At 32.3% G+C, this 18482-nt stretch overlaps 1 protein-coding gene across 5 annotated transcripts in view; it reads left to right on the top strand.

Moving 5' to 3' along the window:
- Nucleotides 1-12432: 12432 nt before the first annotated feature.
- The window catches only part of LOC127700957 (serine/threonine-protein phosphatase 4 regulatory subunit 1-like), a 34642-nt gene continuing 28592 nt past the window's right edge, over nucleotides 12433-18482 (top strand). For 3 of the 5 annotated variants that reach the window (XM_052204709.1, XM_052204707.1, XM_052204706.1), the window contains exons 1-2: nucleotides 12433-12469; nucleotides 12557-12601. In XM_052204709.1, the coding sequence (XP_052060669.1) occupies nucleotides 12463-12469; nucleotides 12557-12601 (52 nt within the window). In that variant the 5' untranslated portion in view covers nucleotides 12433-12462. Of the gene's footprint in view, nucleotides 12470-12556; nucleotides 12602-12916; nucleotides 12980-18482 lie in introns of those variants that run through there. The other 2 variants (XM_052204708.1, XM_052204710.1) reach the window with 2 other exon arrangements.

The following is an 18482-nucleotide window of genomic DNA, read 5'->3' as shown; positions in this document are numbered from 1 at the left end:
TGTACCTCCTTATTATATACTGGTTGTACCATTATTATGTTTTTATCCAGGAGGCTAGACTCTTTATGCTTGTATACAGACTGTTGTAATACATGTATTTTTGATAAAGAATAGAGAGTAATGGAATGCAAAAGTATAAAGAATATCTGTGGAAATAAAAGAATTAGGCAATACAATACTGGTTACAGAGATGAGTGATGTACAGAATAAAGAAATCATTCAATTACAAAAAAATGTATTATTTAGTAAAATAATTTTTCATGAGAATTTTATAGAATAACCAGTATTTTTAAAGATTAAGAAAAATGACCTTAAAATTTCAACTTTACAGAAATTAAAGATAACAGAGACGCATATACGTGCACAGTTACTATATCATTATATTATCAACGTGCTATTAAACAGGGAATATCAAATTATTGATACTGAATAATTCTAAGGACAGGAAACAAACAAAAGTTATCTTGATTATTGAATATCTTTTTATAAGACTATGTGCGTGCTCAGATGTGTTATGTTCACCAAGATAATATCTAGGCTGCTGTGTACATGCGTCTTAACGTTTTCTCTTTATCCTTTTAAAGACAATTATGAATAAAACAATATGTGGTGTGCAGATCATTTAGACAGTTGACTAACAATACAATCAGGCCAATAGACCGCAGAGGTAATCTATATACCATGAATGAGGAGTTGCATTTATACAGTATTGTCAAGCTCTAAATTGTTGTGCTTGGATTATTTTAGTCCAAATTGAGAGATTGTAAAATTACTTAACATATAGTTTGAAAACATAACAGAGAAATAATTACTAGTAGTTTAGGAAACATTCAACTGTATGGATTAACAAGAACCATTTATATGCCTTCATCCTATACTTTTTATCAACAGTCTAGTGGATGAATGAGATCGATGGACTATTTTGCATAATCCATAAATAATGTGGATAAAACATCATAAGAATCTCTTAGTAGTTACACTGAAATGCATTTTTCGAGTTGCTGATTTTATACCTCCTATAACAGTCATAATTTTCACTTTCCTCTTTTTTCATAGATTCCAATTGCTTTATTCAACTCCAAAAACAATTAAAAGGGAATAGAACAAATAAGAGATGCATGATGATATTTTCAAACCGTATAGTAGACAAAGCTATTATAAATATCTATGATTAGAAACAAAATATACTGCCAAAACTTTGATGGTAACATCTAGAGGCTGTATCTTTGCTTATATGTTTCATAAGTTCTTGGGGACATGACCATTTTTTTTTTTGCCCTCCCCCTTTTTTCTCCAAAATTCGTTATTTTTTTTGTTTTCCTTTAATTTCAATTATAATTGTGTTTTTCTGTGTTATACTTACTTAAAAATACTAGAAACAACATTTGTTTACGATTTACTATCAATTGCTAGTTTACTTTACACTGATAATATATAGAAGTGCCATTTTCTGCTGGTCAAGTCTGTCAATCCATTTTGGATAATGACGTCTATATATATTAACAGAGACATTACACTATTTGTATTATAAGTCTCTGATAGTAACACACCTTGCTTTACATCCACTCATTTGAACTTTGGTGGATAGTTGTCTCATTGGCAATCATACCACATCTCCTTATTTTTATGCTGTATGTATACTCATTCAATTGGAAAATTGACTTGCTCCACGCTGGGACGTAATATATTGATAGTCCCAGCTCCACGTCTTACTTTTCTTGTGGACATTGCCTAATAATAATGAAAGCAAACATTTAGCTTCGAAATATAATGTTATTTGAAACCTATCGTTAAGAAAATGGGCCGGTTTGGAATAGTCTAGTGTTGCATTAATCATGCGATACTGTTGAAAATCAAATGCGTAAAAAATCAATGTGTTTATTTGGAGTAAAGGAACGACCATTTAACTTCAAGGGGGGTTATGGTTTTTTCCTAAAAAAATATTCTGATCCCCAATTTAATGAAAAAGGTTGTTCCTCTTTTTTAACACAATTAAAAGAAAAAAGGTTGTAGATCTCAAGGCCAACCTGACCGGTAGGTGAGGTGGGAGGGAGCATTCATTAATAATATTGATAAAAAAAATATGGAGCATAAAAGTTGACAGCCTTTTTTAGCTTACCTGACCCATAGGGTCAAGTTAGCTATTTACGTCACTTGGTTTGCATCATCCGTCATTCGTTTACTTTTACAAAATCTTATCCTCTAAAACTTCTGGGTTAATTTGAACCAATTTGGTCCACACTCATCATATTCGTTGTTGGCGAGACAAAATTCATATTAGTACCTCCTGGTTTTAATGTCATTTGTTGTGATGTCTTGACTGTATGTTCTAAACTGCCTGCAATTCATTTTCGATGTTAGGGTCATCATTGCCGGTCAGCATAATTTCTTCGTTTTTATGTTTTTATTCTCTCTGTGGTTTCGTGGTCCGAGTGCAGGAGTTCATGGGTTCGATCCCAAGCACCGGTCAAACCATAGATGTTAAAATTAGTATTTGCTACTTTCCTGCAAAGAAGTTAAAGTAAAAACTGGTCGCAGGGTCTGAATAATGGTCATGTGCCTGCAAATGATACATATCTTGTGAACTAGCAGTTTAAAATCCAACTTTAAGTGTCGGTATATAGTACAAAGCAAGATATCTGCATGTCATGTAAGAAGCTGAATTTAGAAATTAGAGACAGAAAATTTTACTTATGTTAGGAAAAGTAGAAGATGAAAGCAGAGACATATACACACATATATAAATATTTAAATCAGGCTTTCTGCACTAGGCACGAGGTTGGCATGGTGGGGTACAGGACACATCGTATAAGCTCTATTACCTTTCTGTTTGTGATATTTCTTGATTAAACTGGTAATATTTTATCTTTTCGTAATATGTGCACTTTGGCATGTCAATTAGCATTGTCCCTTGGTGCCTCTTGCAGTTGTGTCACTTTAAATAGTACTGACTCCTCTGCACCAGGCACGAGGATGACATACCAGTTATGTGCAACTTCTTACAATATCTTACCATATCAATAATCATGTTTATGTCCCGATACACATTTTAATATGCACCCACCATGCCATATAGCACCGTCCCTTGGTGCCTCCTGCAGTTAAGCTAGATATATTTAGCCAACTTACAGAATTCTTTTTTTTTTTTACTTTCTAGAGGTGTGCCTGAGACGAAGGTTTTTATATATACTCCTATATATGTACGAATATGTGAAAACTGTTGTTTCTTATTTGTGTTTGTAACTATGGATACTGTATTGTTCATTATATTTGTAAAAATAATATTATCATGATATTATATTATGCTCCTTGTGAGCCCATTTGATGGAAATAAAGCATCTTCTTCTTCTCTTCTTCTATACATATATGTCTCAGTAAAATTTGACAGACCTAAATTTCTGGAACGTTTGACTTATATTATCTGGAAATTGTGGCCCAGTCAAATTATTTGTTTACACCTCTATAAGCTCAGTTTAAAGAGAACCACTTATTATATATATAGGTAGATTAGGGTGACTATAGTAATGAAGACCTTGTCAATTGTTTGACAGTCACAAAATGAGAATTCAGTTAGAAACACACTGAAGATTATTCCAGTCAGATGAGTTAAATGCTATGATTTCTGAATTTACTTGGCGTCTGGCGTTAACTTTTTAGGTCATAAAGAATATGATTTGACATGTGATGTTTATGGTATTTTCAGCAATTTTTCCATTTGTAAAGGGGCATAACTCTAGAACGGTAGAAGTGACGCCAACAAAATTCAAACTTGATCTGTGTTTAGTAGTATTTTCTAGAGAACCACTGAATGGAATGAAACCAAACATGGCACTTAGTTGACATTTCTATTTCATGATTAAAAAACGTTTTTTATACAATCAATACAATTATTATTCCAATGGACCATTATTGTCGTATTAGTTTATTGTTTAGTTTGTTTATTATGTTATGAATAATATTGCATTGTAACTATTCTACCCTTCAAAGGACCTTGATAGGTCAATAAAATTATCTCTAACAGAAAAATGTGTTTTCTAAATAACTTTCAATTACCGAAGTAAAAACCTATTATATCATATATATTTATCTTCGTCATTTTAAATCTGGCGGATTGTTGTCTCGTTGGCAATCATACCACATCCCTTTTTTATATTTACGTTTTTACCAAAATCGCTTGCAGAGATACTTCTATATTGTTCTCGACAATGATTATTGATAAGATTGAAAATAAATACAAAAAGGTTTTTACCGCATTTATTGATTTGAATAAAGCATTCAATATGGATACGGTTTTGTTTTATAAGTTACTAAGCAACAATGTTCCTGGTCAATTATACAGTCAGAGGTCAAAAGTGTTTCACCATTTGAATATTTTACTATATATTTCATGCAAAAACACGTTTTTAATAAAATTCTACTTCTTGTCCGATTTGAATGATTTTTTTTTATTAAATTCAGAAATGCCTGCAGTTTCTTGCAATGATTATGAAATATATTTATGCTTTATACTTTTGAGGTAATCACTGTTAAAAGACGATTGTGAATTTCTGCGCCAAAAATATATGTCATATATGGCTATATAGGAAAAAGGACACTTAATTTCAATATTTGTATATGTTACGGGCATTTTCTAAATTTAGGCATTTTGTAAAATGCCTGAAAATGTTAGGCATTTTCTAAAATGCCTGCAAGATTCAGTCATTTTACATAATGACTGATTTTTATAGGCATTTTACAAAATGCCTGGAAAAATTGGAAGGCATTTTACATAATGCCTAAAATTATTTTATAGAATGAAATGTTAAAAAAATCAATTGAAAGCTCTAAAAAACGGAGCAGTTTTATTTATGGTTACTGAATTAAGATGGTACATAACACTACAGAGAGATAAAGTGTGTGGTTCAAGTTTTTTTAAATTTTTATAATATTTTTTCAAATGATCAAAGTAAATAATTTGTCAAAATTTTATTAAAATTAAACGATACAAATTAATTTTAGTCAAGGTGTTTGGTACCACTTTAAACAAAAAGAGTTTAAATTATCGAGAAAATATTTTTCTGAATTATTCAAAATTCAAACAAGCATAGAACTCGACAATTATTTATTATTTCTCAAAATGTTTGGATGACAGAACTGTTACACAATATTTGTCCTGATTTTTATGCTAATACATTGTTCAACCACATTTTGTGAAACCTGAATCATCACACATTTAGCTCTTTCATTACTTTTACTGATAAAACACTAATAACATTCGACAACTTTGGTTTCGCAATAAGCAAGCACGTCACACACGAATATCTTCTTTTACATATGTTCCCACAAAGGCAAAGTACATTCAACAAATAGCAATCAGTCAATTAAAAACAAACTTCTTTTTCTCTGCTTCATATGTTTCACTTTACTGTTTTGAATCTAGATTTTCTAAAAAAAAAAATTGCAAATTTTGTTTTATTGACAGAACAATTTGTTCTTTTGCCATTTTTACAAAATAATCATTAATATACTACTAGTATCTGAAATACAGAGCGAGTACATACTTAACGTAGTTTCACTATAAAGAACATAACATATGACTTACAAACCTTCCCAGCTAGTTTTTGGAGAAAACATTAATTCTACCGAACCATTAGTTGTTTTTTTATCCACTTTTATCATATGCATCTCAATGATATACTTCATCTACAAATTGCCTGAAACTGAACAGGCAATTTGTTGAATTTTGTTTCAAAATTTCAGTCATTTTACAAAATGACTAGGTATTTTTAGTCATTTTATATAATGCCTGTCAAGGCTAGGCATTTTATAAATTGCCTGACATTTCAGTCATTTTACAAAATGCCTAAATTTAGAAAATGCCTGTAACATATATAAATAATGATTTCTCAATAATGACATGTAATAAAAATATGTTTTATATATATTACCATGACAAATTGTACACATTTATGAAATTAACAGTAAGTTTCATCAAAATCAGACCAGAAATATGTTTTAGACTATGTTTTAAAAGAAATATGTTTTACATGAAGTATGTAGGGGATTTTACAAGAGGTTAAACATTTTTGACCTAAGTCTGTATTAAAAATCTTTTTCCCCGTATACTCTAACACATCTCGTAGATTGAAATTTTCGAAAGGACTTGGACTTAAGTTTTCATATAGTTGTATAAACAAGGAGATGATCTTAGTCGTTTTATATTTTACATTTTCAAAAATAATTTAATAAAAGATCTTCAATTTTATTTTTTTTTCCAGTTAAGGGACCATATCAGAAGTTCAATGTAGGATGACAAAACTTGAACTCACATATTATGTTTACCCATTATGTTTACCCCCTCCCCCCTTTTTGTAGCTGAATGTGGAAAATACTGATTGGTCAGTATATGCATATGCGTTGAAATTATTTTTAATTCATTGTAATAGCATGTATAGTATCATGAGTGTTGTTTTTCCTAAACAATGAACCTGTATCTTTGAGCGTACCTGATGCATTAATAATAATACTAGTAGCACTGTGAATATATTTTTGTTTACATACACTATATATATATATATAGTCAGTTTTCAACTTGCCCACTATATTGGCATGGTCGAAGATTCTGGATATCGTTTTGGTTATATTTAATTTGTATCATTCACTTATTTGAATAAATCCATTGTTTAATAAATATGTATCTTCAAACTTAAGTGTTACTATTATCCCATTTTCATTGTTAATTTGATGGTTACAGAGTGGACTGTGCAATTGTGCCCACTGTGGAAGAGTTGCTATGGCATTTAACAGAGTTTTTTTTCATTAATCGAGACAAATCTGTGTTGATCTGTATCATGTTTCACTGTGATTCAGACTGCCAATTAATTATGGTTCCAATGACAGATACCATGATACACTTCCAAAAAATTGACTATCCCGTACGATTCAATTGGTTTTACTTGCATGAAAGGTCCAAACGCATTTTGGATTGAACTTTGACACGTATTTCTTGAACCAGAAAAAATCAATGTAGGATAACATAACTTGCAGCCAGTTTGACCCCCCACTCCAAACTATGTGAATTAAGTAGTTTTTGTCCTACGTCGATCTTTGATGATGTCCCTAACGTTGGTAGTTTTGGTGTATGCGTAAAACAGCCAACGTAGGTTTAAAATATTCTTCGTTCTTCGTTGAATTAGCAGGTAAATGGGGATACATCACATGTTTTCAACTCCAATGGAAAAAGTTTCAAAAATGTTTTATTTATGTACAATGAATATAACAACGAAACTGTTGATAGATAGTATTGTCTTGTAACTATATAGAAATTAATAAATTTAATGGGAATTTTAATCTAACAATTACTGTCCTCATTTGGAAAAATAGAAAACATATCTAAAGTTAAAAAAAATAATTGAATTTCCTTTCTAATTCAGTCTCATTAAAACCTTTTTTTTTAATAAAATTAAACAACGAATATTAGTCGATCAGAACATTCAAGAAAACGTTAATCTTGTGTCATCGTCGTCAAAATTATTGTTTTGTTAAAAAAGCTTTGAACGAGCACAATATTTAAATTTGTAGATTTGTTAATTAAAAACGAGAATATAGATCCAGAATTTGCAATTTCGGAAAAAGTGCACCTTATCTTGTAATATTTGTAATTGAAGATGAAAAGCTTTTTTATTAATTGTAATACATACCAATGTATTTGAAAAGAATGATAAAATGAAATGTATACTATTGGGGCACTTAGAAAACGTTCACATTGTAATGAACAGCAATTCCTCAACATTATAGAGAATATCTTCCTCACTCATTAAAATTGTCTTGATCTACGTAAAAAAACGTCAATACAATTGTTGTTAGAACTTATAGGAATTTTGGAAGACCAAAGATGTTTATTTTTATTTATAAATACCCACCAAATATAGCGGTTAAGTATTATTTTACAATGATATATGTTTTTATATGTTATATAGGCATTAACCATCATCACACGTAATTCTATAAACTTGGTGCATCCGCCTTGGACGCTCTTTTGTGGATTTACCTTCATCAAGAATACACAAACCCCAACATTTGAAAGGCTGCTAGCGAGTGGCTGCTAGCTTGAGCCTAGCCATTTGAAAGCCAATGATTTATGAATAATCAAATACTTGACGAGTTATCTGTATACGACCAAAAGGAACCTAAAAGAATGGGCAAATCCACCTACTTAGGGGAGACCTTGTGGATTGGGAACATAATTTTCGTAATAATTTCTAAATTTATCAACAGAGAATTAGTATTATTTAGTATTCAGAGACCAAATGACGTAAACATTAGCAATTACAGGCTACTGTACGGCCTTCAACAATGAGCAAAACCCATACACAAGATATGTTATATATCATGTAAGTATACCGAAGCACTGACAACTAAGCTAGTTAGTATAGGTAAGTTTTATTTAAATTCGGCATATGTATGTAAATAATAACAAACCATATAGCATTAACTCTGGTAAGTTCTTCAACCAGCTATCACATAAACATCACTCAGTTGCATGCTTAACAAAAAATCAAAATGTACATGCAAATTTAAGGAAATCATTTCAAGCCTTATTCTGAACCTCTACAGTCAATGCCCATGAGGAAGGGCCTCGCTGTGCAATGACTGAATGGAACCAACAATAACTAAAATATAACTAATTAAAATACTTACAAACTATATATTTGCTACAACTCATTTAATGCCTTCTTCTCTAATGAGAAAAGTAAATATGCTAGGTATACTTACTGGAGGTGAGATGAGATGATTGAAGCTATGAATTTTCTCCTTGAAAATATGTATGTACGTTTCGGCAATAAAGTTTATCGACAGGTTGTAGGTATTCCTATGGGCACCAATTGCGCCCCTTTAATATCAGATTTGTTCTTGTACTGTTATGAATCACAGTTTATGGCCAAACTCAGTAAATACCCGTCTAAATTGCATTTAATTGATAAATTCAACAACACTTATCGTTATTTTGATGATATTTTTTCGTTAAATAATCAAGAATTTTCTAAATACACTGCGGAAATTTACCCAAAGCAACTTACTTTAAATAAATCAAATATAAACGGTAATAACTGTCCTTTCCTAGATTTAGATATTTCACTATACACGGGAAACTACACTAATATTTACGACAAAAGGGACGATTTTTCGTTCCCTTTTGTTAATTTTACTTTTTGGGCGGTGGTGTTCCTTTGGCACCATCTTACGGTGTTTATATATCACAACTCGTTCGCTATGCCGTGTCTGTAGTGACGTTTTGGATTTCAATGAACGTAATATATGTATAACTGGTAAATTATTAAGTTAGGGATTTTGTTACCACAAATTACTTAAAAATTTACTGAATTCTTCCATATGTACAGATATTTGGTTTGGAAGTTTGGCTGTACCTGTAGAAAACCTATTTCAAACGGGATATCACATCCTAATTCTTTACGGAGATGTTGTTTACCGAGCACGGAAATTGAGATACGATCCGGGTAAACTTATCGATCCTTTAAATAAACTTATTCTAAAAGGTTACCAATTCAACACTATAATTAGATCTTTGAATATTGTTTTTATTGGTATTAATATTGATTTTGTTATCAGTAAATTAAAATCAAACTAAATATTATTTTATATACATATGCATATTCATGGCTCTACAATCTGTCGATACCAGTATCTTGGCATTGCACAAGGTCATATTTTTCTCTGACTGTTAATGACGTCTTTACACTAAATCCATCGGATGTTGGATGTGTACTGATTGATATTTTAGTCTTAGATGCTTAATTTTGTGTATTAGTTGTTATTGGCTTTGAACTAGCTGTCAGTAACTCGGGGTTCACTCATATCTGCACTTAGTGTCTTTTTGTGGTGGGGATGTATAAGTACCCTGCCACGTCCACTCTGTTTTTGTTAGATGTATTTCTGCTTTGTATCGATCTGATGAGTTAAGCCCTTTTCACTTATAGTTTGTTCTTATGTTGTACTGTTACACCACGGTCCCAGGTTAGGGGAGGGTTGGCGCGCCTTCAACAAGTTTAACCCCGCCACATTCTGTATGTGCCTGTCCCAAGTCAGGAGCCTGTAATTCAGTGGTTGTCGTTTGTTGCTGTATATCATATTTGTTTTTCGTTCATTATTTTTATACATAAATCAGGCCGTTAGTTTTTTCGTTTGAAATATTTTACATTTGTCATTTCGAGGCCTTTTATAGCTGACTATATGCAGTATGGGTTTAACTCATTGTTGAAGGCCGTACGGTGACCTATAGTTGTTAATTTCTGTGTCATTTGGTCTCTTGTGGAGAGTTGTCTCATTGGCAATCATACCACATCTTCTTATTTTTATATAAAACGCGTATAATAGAATCAAACATTAAAAAATTAAGCACTGGCATTGAAAAAAAACTGCTTTATATATATAAATATAGTAAAACAAAATTGCAGAGCAAAAGACCAGAAAAGGGAAGAAATTACGTATGGGAGTCTGAACTGCATAAACAGAAACGACATGAACTGCCTTTAGATTTTGGGAAAAACTAAGAACTTATACTTATTTAATATAAAAATAAAGAGATGCGGTATGATTGCCAATGAGACTTAAAGTTAAAACCAATTTCAGTATAGAAAAATATCTAATTTTAATTAACCGTCGTTTTGAGCAGAATAGAACCGTTACAAAATTCGGCACATCAGTTCATAGACTCTTGATAGAACGGTCGAGGTTCTGCTAGGATACTAAAGTACCGTATTTGAAGTGAATATTCACTTAATGAAGTAGAGGACGAGATTCATGTTTTATTCTCCTGTCGTAATCATATACACAGCATGCACAGAAAAGGAAAACAGATAGACCTATTAAATTTTTAATCTTAGATATCTGAACAATTTTTTTTTATTGTATGAGCGTGACAAATTAATTATGAAGATATTCCTAACTTTGCCTGTCTTGATAGTCAGTTCATAAAAAAAATGATTGAAACGCAGACCTCCGGTATGCTTGGGAATATTAAGTATGCTGTCGTTGACTGACGTATAAAAAGTATTAATAATATCGAAAAATACCGAACTTCAAGGCAATTCCAAAAACGGGAAGTCCGCAAAACCTGACAAAATCAAACTATATACCAATCAACGGAACGAATGGAAAACAACTGTCATATACCTGACTTAATTGGTACCGTTTTAATGCATTTTCCGAAGAAAATGGTGTGCCATTTAAACCACTCTTGTTATAATTACTTGCAATGCCATTTATTATATATCTCTTTATTTATTTCAAATGCACATTCATTATATGTATTTTGTTTATCAATTTTATGTTCTCAGATTATATCTCTTAATTTAACGATTATAATCGTGTATACATGTCAGGTGCGGATCCAGGGTTCAAGGAAAGGTGCCGCGGCATAAGTGTCCACAATTCTGTAAAATTTCACCAAACGTCGCAAGTCAATTTCGTAACGATATTCTGCAAAAAAATATACTTTCTCGATCAAATGAAGGTGTACGGTTTTTTAACCCCCCTTTTTAAATATAGCATTGCCCCTCTTGGGACCTTAATTGGTGAATGATAGTAAAACTTGATATATTTTGATGCGTGAATGATGCTATGGATATGCATATGGTAATTTGTCTTAATACAGGTAACTGGATGTATGGATTTGTTGAGTGTCTCAATTATTTTAAACAATGAAAATTAGACAACGGTTACCCTCTTCATAAAAAATAAACTTATAATTAACTTTACAACAAAATCTATCAAGAAACATTGATTTATCAAGGCCGAAAACAATATAAAAAGGGCCCAATAAAAAGACCTGCGTCAAAAAGGATACGTGATAGAAAGACCAAAAGATAAAGACAACGCAAATGATCAAAAAAGATAACACACTGAAGTGCGAGGAACAATATACCCTTATTGAGGCCCCATATTGTGAAAATTAATGAATTATATAATCTGTAATCAAAATACATTTCAAAAGATTTATTCGAATGGAAATTGTCCTCGTTGCGTTGAAATGATCGAATTCTGTTTGTCAATTCGTCTTTCCATGCAAAAATCAATTGATGAAAATAAGCCCTTATTTCAAGTGCGGAAGTTTATCGGGCACTGACTGCCTAATCACACACAATGCCAAAGTCCTTTGTTTTCATTTTATTATTCAGATAAACGTTTGAACAAATATGTTTCAAACCAATGTATGTAGAAAGTTCTGACTCCAAGCACAATTTTAACGATAATCTGAACTCAAAAATATGCATTATTCCCCATTAATTGTTAATCAAAATGTGAATGTAGTCCGCCATTCATGCACATATATTACCGAACACGTTTACGGCGGACATCGGAATCATCCGAACAACAAAAAATTCCCTAACCAATCAATCAGAAGAATTTTGCAGTCAACGACCAATCAGCGATAGTTTTACAAAGTAGCGTGCTCCTTTCAACATGGCGGGTGAGTCCACCTCATTTAATAAACCCTGTTCTATTTACGAAATTTAAACTTTTCCGCCTTAACTGAAGTAATATTATTATTTTTCAGATATTGACTTTTATGGTGGAATAGGAGACGATAACGGCGAAGAAGGTAAGTTATGTTTACATCAACAATTTTGTCATTGTTTATCACTGCAGAGCAGCGGAGATGACAAAATGTCCCAAGTTCTGAGATTATGATATCCTTTCGCGTCCACTTTCAGTGTTCAACATTTTGAGGGCATTCTCAGTATGTCCGATGTATGAAATCATATTCCTTACAACATATACAATGCAAAATTTCATTTTACATATTTGTTTTGATACGACACGTGTAGTTTAATTCGTAAATTCAAACATGACGCCAAGATTTGTAGAATCAATGATGCCATGATTGTGATCACGTGATCTGGGTTTCCCCCTAACCCCATGACCCAAGTTCCCGCGCACGATTCCCATTTGAAATTGGTGGCGTGTTTGTGAGGGCTCAGTAAGTATTTTAATAATTTAAGCTACCTGAAAAACAATTGAGTGCCATATTGCTAATTTAAATTGCTTTTGGAGTTAATGGCTTAGTCATGAATGAGTAATGACAATGCAGTGCGTCATTCCTGTTGAATAATGGTAAGTAGGTCACGCTTCCAGTGAAATCTGTTGCCAAAATTTATTGTAATGGAGGGTAGCGAGAGCGCGCCAAAATTTTTTCGTCAAATTTTGACAAGAAAGTAAGGATTTTTTGTTGAAAATTACATTTTTATTAATTTTCAAAGAACTATGTGTCGGTATTAGTTAGTTTCATGAACAAAGAAATTTCCATTGTTGCCATTTTCCAATGTTCAGGAAGCATTTTGTGAAGTGTTAACTTGAGCAAAGCACGCTTGCAAGGCCATTATTGTAAACAAGCTCCAGAGTATTCAATGTCAGTTTTTGTATGACATAATATTGAGGTTATTTGTTGACTTTTGTATGTGAAGTGTTAATTGCTATTGTGTACTGTAAATCAATTTATATTGCCATGAAATGTTGGGTTGAATTTAAAATCCAGATCACAAACCTTAATTAGACCTAAAGTAAAATAATATCCATACCCAACTCCAAGGAAAATTCAATATTGAAAGTCCCATATTAAATGGCAAAACAAAAAGCTCCAGCTTATCAAATGGATGAAAAACTTTCCAGTCCTCAAACTCACCCCGAGTTTAATATTGCGGACTCTTAAATGATTTTATTGCCTTTCCTAAATTTATTCAACATTGGTATGTTGTTTCATTTGAGGAGACTTTTAATACTATTTTTATTCAGTAAAATTGTTATCAAGATTAATATTGACCATGATGAAATGAAAATAGTGTAAAAAAATAGGAAATTACAAATGTATGATCGTGCATTTTCAAAGTACAGTAGGTGTTGAGTCCCAAATGATAAGAAGGTCTTGAAATGCAATTATCATTTTTTGGCTGTGATGTCTTCGTACTATGACAACGCTGAAGCCATTTTTTTCTGGTTGGACTTCCAGTGGGAATTTTCTGTTGAACTTTGAAAATTCTTACCATTTGTGCAAAATATTTCCAGAAATAACCCAAAGGAATGATGAAATAAGTGACAATTTCATCAAAGATGACAATGACCTTATATTTAGAATGGTTCCCTAGATTTCGCAAGATCCTGCACTTCTGGAAGTGTATGAAATTAATTTTCAAATGAAACATCTTAAAATTTGACTGGGCCCCAATTTCCAGATAATATAAGTCAATAATTCCAGAAATTTAGGTCTGTCAAATTTTAATGAGGAAAACGGTGCATGTAATCTAAATTTTGGTGATGCTTAAATTAAGAATGTTTAAACAAAAAACTTATCAACACAAAATGTACCTTGTGAAAACACCATAATTTAATCATAAAAATGACACCAATATAAGGATCAGTTACAATAAGTTAAAACAAAATTTAAATGTTTTGAAACATCATTGAGACCAACCTGGTCAAAAGTGTTAACTATAGGAGATTTTGCAAAAGACCTTGGATATCCCTATTCTTGAGTTTTTCAACCAGCATCTCAATTTTACCCCATGTCTTTTCATAGGCAGCATAGAAACTTCTTGCAGAGGACTATAACTCTACAGTGCCATACAAACTTGGGAGTTTGTATGCCCCATCTACGATGGTAGTAGGGCATTATGTTTTCTGGTCTGTGGGTCTGTTCCTCTGTCTGTCTGTCCTGCTTCAGGTTAAAGTTTTTGGTCAAAGTAGTTTTTGATGAAGTTGGAAGTCCAATCAACTTGAAACGTAGTACACATTTTCCTTATGATATGATCTTTCTAATTTTAATGCCAAATTAGAGATTTGACCCCAATTTCACGGTCCACTGAATATATAAATGATAGTGGGAGTGGGGCATCCGTGTACTATGGACACGTTCTTGTTTTCAATGCCTGTATCAACCTAGGAATGAAAACAGGGTCACAGGACCAAATTTGATTGGTTATTTATCCCTCATCACTATGTTTCCCTTGAAAAATTCTATATCAGGAACCAACATATTTTTCATGTAGATTTCCCTATAATTCTGTTTAAAGACTATTTTCATTATCTCTCTAAAGACAAGACTAGATCATGCAAGTTGGAAGGTACATGTATGTACTGGCAATTGTTACTTTTTCTGTTCAGAAATTATTGGAACATAGATGGCCGTTGCTGAATACAAGTGGATTAATAACCTAAGATTTAAGTAATGTTCTAGGAATTGAAGCAGCAGAAAACAGATATTTTTGTAATTGAATGGTTTATAATTCCAAGTGGTTAAATTAATCATTTTGCTGGAAACTCTAAAATAGAAGGATTATTCTACAGAATTGGAATTAGGATGAGGACTATCAGAAAATTAGTTTGCCCCAACTTGTGATGAAAGATACACCTTAGTCTCAAATATATTTGTTTGTGACGAAAGAGAAGTTGCTCAGTTTTCATGAATATGTGTCCCATTTCAAATATTAAATGTAGATTAAAAAATAAATTTTGTTAACTGGTTAAACACCCTCACTGCAGTTATTCCCCTGACGGGGATCAGTTTGTCCAGATTACTTAATTTATGCTATATAAATGTCCATGCTTATATTAGTCTCTCACTGTTTGAAGTAAGAAGATATAATTCATAGTTGCTGCAATCATATTTTATGATTAAATTATCCCCAGGTTGTTACTTTAGGGTTAAAGTTCATCTTAATTTTTTTGGAAATGTCTTACCGAGTACAGACAAACCTGTAAATTTTGAAAAGCCCCCCCCCCCCCCCCCAAAAAAAAAACCAACAGAGTACGGGGGCCAGGCTTAGAAATACTGTGACTTGTGCAGTTTTGCTCTCACAATTGCAATTCTTTCCAGATCACCTATAGAAGTAATGCTGATAAAATGAATTGCAGGTATGTCCCTTGGAAATAAAATTTAAACTGTAAATGGCATTGTAACTGGAACTCTTAACACCTTCATTTTTTGCAAGATTTGTATGAGATAAGCCTGGGATCCTGGCTCACTGCTTGACAGTAGAGCCAGGCTGAATACAACGACATGGTTTCGTCAATTTGATGTAAGAATGATGCATCGTGGGATAGCGTCATTTCTTGACACGTGGCAGGAAATATTCATATTGTCACGAATTCATTGAAAATTATTTTTCATTTCATATGAAATGCAAATTTCGAAAAATTTAGCATATATTATTCGAACTTTATTGATGAACATCATGAATCAACTAAAAAATAACGATCCGATCGATATATTCCTTGTTAATAGAACATGCACATGTGCAGTAATTCAGCCCTGTTCAGCGCTGATAGTTGGTCATGTGGATTGTATAACACCTGGCCCTATCGACGAAGTATTAGATTGGGTCGGAATGCCAGGCTAGTATGAAATTTATATCAGCCAGATCTTGGAAGAGTTTGATAACATTTCTATAGGAGAAATGTCCCTTGAAAATAGGAATAATAATTAAAATTACATTGTTAGCAATCTCATGTCTATAAAAATAAGAAGTGGTATGATTGCCAAAGAGTCGACTCCACCAGAGATCAAATGACACAGAAGTAAACATCTATTGGTCACTGTACATCCCTTCAACATTTAGCAAAACTTGATGAATATATATACCCTAGAGTTGTTGGACATTAGGAAAAGTTTTTCAAAAAATAAAATCCCGTGCCCTGAGAAAAGTACTATTAACCTCCCTAAATTGCAAGGAATTGTTTTTGGAGGGTTTGTACATGTTATAACAATTTTTTCTTTTGTTTGTCTAGAGGTATGGTGCTTTATTGTAAAAAAAAATTCATACAGTGTCTTCCCTAGAAAATTTTTCATGCATGGTGGGTCCATGGTGAATTTGCAATGCGGCGCGCGACGCTTCTTTTTCCAGAATAAGTAACACTACATAATTTATATGTTTAAAGCCATATACCAATCTAATTGTTTTATTATAGGTACAGTAATTCATATAAGTCATGGAACTTTAAAGTATTTATTACAGATGAGAGGAAGACTTTATAAACAATAATAAAATCCAGTCTGCAATAGTTATTTATAAAATAATGCCATGTAGGCCTACACATTATTTTGTTGATATCTTCCTCTGTTTCAACTTTCCAAAGGTCACCACACATTTTTCAAAATCAAAATCTTCCTTGACCTTTGGTCCTTCAATTGATATATGCATTAAGCAATATGGCACTTTTTGGCATAGTCTTTTTCTCAAAGGTGTTTTAACCCTGTTTAAGCATGAAAAACACCTTTCACAATCAGCTGTTGAAACTAGCAATGGAAGACTCAATACTACATACTTAGACAGACAAGGATACAAAGTTCCAAGACTGGCAACTTTGTTCATTGTCTGCCTAAATGTCATGTCTTTACATTCTTTCACTAACAGTGTCCTCAGTTTGCTGATAGAATGGTTTCAGCATCAACAGCAAGTTGTTAAATAAAACTTTGAATGTCATCATTGCTTCACAGAGATTTTACAGGAAACAATAAAACAAAGTTTATTGTGTTAATTACAGAAGTCGTCAATAAAGAATACCTGACATACGGACGACATTGTTTGGAAGCTAAGCTGACATGTTATTTCATGACAATTTGTAACTATTTTTTTTAAATACATCCCTGTCCGATTTATTTATAACGCTTCGTAATTGTAAAAATCCTATCTTTCCGAAGTGAAAGAAATTTAGCCCCACTTATGTAAAAAAACGGCAAATGAATCCGCTACACTTAAGCTTCATGTGACCCATTCAAATAAAAGTAGAACAACACAAGCTTATTAAAAACAATATTTCCGTAAATAACTACGTATATTTTGAAAGTTTTTCTATCAAAATATTTCATAAGACACGTCTTTTTCTTGGCCCGGTGACGGTGATGTGTATTCTTTGATATAATCAATCAACCGCGACTAATCTAAAAATAACGACCAATCAAAAAATAATTCATCGATGTAAATATAGCTGATGAAAAAACTGCGAAACTTTATTAAAACAAAAGTGTTGTCCATTCTCGGTGAAATTACGTTAGTTTTATTTTATAATACCAGATTACTATACCAAATTTTAAATTTCTACTTTTTAAAGATCACAGTAAAATAACGATGTCAAACACCCGTTTTAAGGTGAAATTTATACTGGAAAAGGTTAAACTTTTTATTTAGCACAGAAAGATATGCATTGGAGATTAATCTGACTATTTATTTATCAGCTAACTGGCCACTTCTATTATGTAACCGAAGTCTCGATATATAACCAACTAATCAAAAAGGTTGTAAAATCCCGGCACGCGCTACGTGATGCATCCAATTATCAGTCGGATGAGTTTAAAACACATGTGGCGTGTGGTCACTTGTCACTTCACTTTCAAAATCGATAATAAATATTTTACACAGTTATAATTTTCACACATAGCGGGATGCATTGCGGCAATGATGAAAGCATGGCGGTCGAAATTTATGCGTAGC

This window comes from Mytilus californianus, unplaced genomic scaffold (assembly GCF_021869535.1).
Source record: "Mytilus californianus isolate M0D057914Y unplaced genomic scaffold, xbMytCali1.0.p SCAF_5, whole genome shotgun sequence".
NCBI classification, from domain to species: domain Eukaryota; kingdom Metazoa; phylum Mollusca; class Bivalvia; order Mytilida; family Mytilidae; genus Mytilus; species Mytilus californianus.
This window is presented reverse-complemented; position numbering and strand designations above follow the sequence as displayed.